The sequence below is a fragment of the Chiloscyllium plagiosum genome, chromosome 16, assembly GCF_004010195.1.
Source record: "Chiloscyllium plagiosum isolate BGI_BamShark_2017 chromosome 16, ASM401019v2, whole genome shotgun sequence".
Classification (NCBI taxonomy): Eukaryota; Metazoa; Chordata; class Chondrichthyes; order Orectolobiformes; family Hemiscylliidae; genus Chiloscyllium; species Chiloscyllium plagiosum.
Window position 1 is genome coordinate 905,031 of NC_057725.1, and position 2,287 is coordinate 907,317.

General features: G+C 40.6%; 1 protein-coding gene across 5 annotated transcripts in view; it reads left to right on the forward strand.

Moving 5' to 3' along the window:
• The window catches only part of LOC122557604 (SH3 and multiple ankyrin repeat domains protein 2-like), a 473,900-nt gene that overhangs the window by 216,263 nt on the left and 255,350 nt on the right, over window positions 1-2,287 (forward strand). For all 5 annotated transcript variants that reach the window (XM_043705318.1, XM_043705321.1, XM_043705322.1 and 2 more), the window contains exon 5: window positions 461-536. In XM_043705318.1, the coding sequence (XP_043561253.1) occupies window positions 461-536 (76 nt within the window). The remainder of the gene's footprint in view (window positions 1-460; window positions 537-2,287) is intronic.

Genomic DNA, 2,287 nt, shown 5'->3' on the forward strand with positions numbered 1-2,287 from the left:
CTCTCTCTTTTCCCCCTCTCCCATTCTGCCCCTCCCTTTCCTGTTTGCTGATAATGGGACTTCTGCTGTTTCCAAGAAGTGCAGATACCAAGAGATTCATTTGACCAATCAAGTTAAATCATCAGACTGCAGATACTGCAAATCAGAAAGAAAAGCAGGAAGCTCAACAGGTCTGGCAGAATCAGTGGGTCAGAAACAGAGTAAGCGTTTTGAGTCGAGTATGTGTCTTTTTCAGAACCGAAGAAGGATAATGTAGTGAGATTACTGTAGATAGGTCAGCACAGATTCAATGGGCTGAAGGGCCTTTTCCATTCTGTTTGATTCTGTGACTCTGCCAGATTCAAAATGTTAACTCTATTTCTCTCTCCACAGATGCTGCCAGACCTGCTGTGTTTCTCCAGCAAGTTTCTGTTTGAATTGTTTTAAAAGACCTAAATTTCTCTTTCTTGCCTCTCCACAGAAACCCGAACAGACAGAGCAAAGAAATTATTTCGGCATTATACGGTTGGGTCCTATGACAGTTTTGATGCCTTGAGGTAGGACCTACAAGTTGTTTCTTGAATCGTGCCTTGTATTTCATCATCTGAAGAATATAGTGTAAATGTTTCTTCGTGTCCAGAGACTGAATTCATAAATAGGCACAAGTATGCTTTGAAGTTGCTGAAAGATCAGGGCATGACTTTACACCAAATGTGATGAACTTCGACTTTCCAAACTTATTCCCTACAGCTGTGAAATTTTTGATATAATCATGCAAGGTTAATATCAAATATGTTTATGAACAGTTCACCTGGACACTGGTCTGGCAGGAGGTTAAGGGATGAGTTAGACTTATACTGTGATAGGTAGGATGTAGTACTGATCACTTCTTGCATTAACATTAATCAAATTGGCAATCAGATGGGGGAACGAACAAATCTGGTTTTGAAATTGCACAAACATCACACAGACCAGACAGTAGGTGAATGTCCCTGAGACAATGCAGACAAAGAAATGCCACAGAGATTCATCAACCACTCAACAGCTCATCCCAGTTACAGTCATCTTGAGGTTAATGAGTTCTGAGTAAAGTGAAGTGACTGACATTTAATGTGCATCACACACTAAGCATTTTGCAGACTTTGTGGTCCATGTTTGTTCTTGATCAAAAGTGTAACAGTCATCTTGGAGACATATAGTCATCGTACAGAAATGCTAAGTGCGATTGACTCAGCAGTGGTGCCAGCAAATACTGGGGCGCTAAGTCTTTACGTTAATGCCAGGCACTGTGGCCTATGCAGAACAAGTGAAGAGGTTTCTCCTTCCCAGAGTTTGCTGAAGAAGGTAGAACAAAGTGGAGATTGTCCATGTTTCCCTTTGGTCAGAATTGTTGAACTGTGAAATAGATGTAACCTTCAACATATTACTGTGTTTGCAGGCTGTAAGGATGGAGAATTCTCAGATCAGCCAATTCAATATCCAGACCTTGAATCCTTGTGTTCCACTGTGTATGAGGTTACAAAGGAACAAAGCTAGAAACTGCCGATGATCAGCTGATTGTAAGGCATCCCTTTGTTCCAACAACAATGAGCCATTCAGAGCAAATGGATCATTGTTCCTGTTAAAATAATGCTAAAACTAATTTGTAGTTAAAAATTACTCAATATATCAATGTATTTATCTTCTGGAAATCTTAGGACATATAAAGACATGCTCATTATGTGCTCCAAATATGATCTATACAGCATTGGCAATGCATTCACTTCATGGAAAGCAAAAAGCCAACCAATCTGGCACAGGTTACAAACCAGGGTTCATTTACCATCTACATTAATGTTAGGCTTCTAATATTGAGGTTATCAGGTTCCAACAAGGGTCACTCACTCAAACTGCAACTTGTACTGAAATATTTGTTCTTATTTATTACACCCCCCCACCTTAAGTTCTGGTTTCCAGCCACATAAATACAGTGACTGCAAGAGCAGGTTATGCCTCATAAACCTTATTGAGTTCTTTGAGAAGGTGACCAAACAGGTAGATGAGAGTAAACTGGTTGATGTGGTGTATATGGATTTCAGCAAGGTGTTCAATAAGGTTCCCCATAGTAGGCTATTGTACAAAATGCGGAGGAATGGGATTGTGGGAGATATAGCAGTTTGGATCAGTAATTGGTTTGCTGAAAGAAGACAGAGGGTGGTGGTTGATGGGAAATGTTCATCCTGGAGTCCAGTTACCAGTGGTATACTGCAAGGGTCGGTGTTGGGTCCACTGCTGTTCGTCATTTTTATAAATGACCTGGATGAGGGCG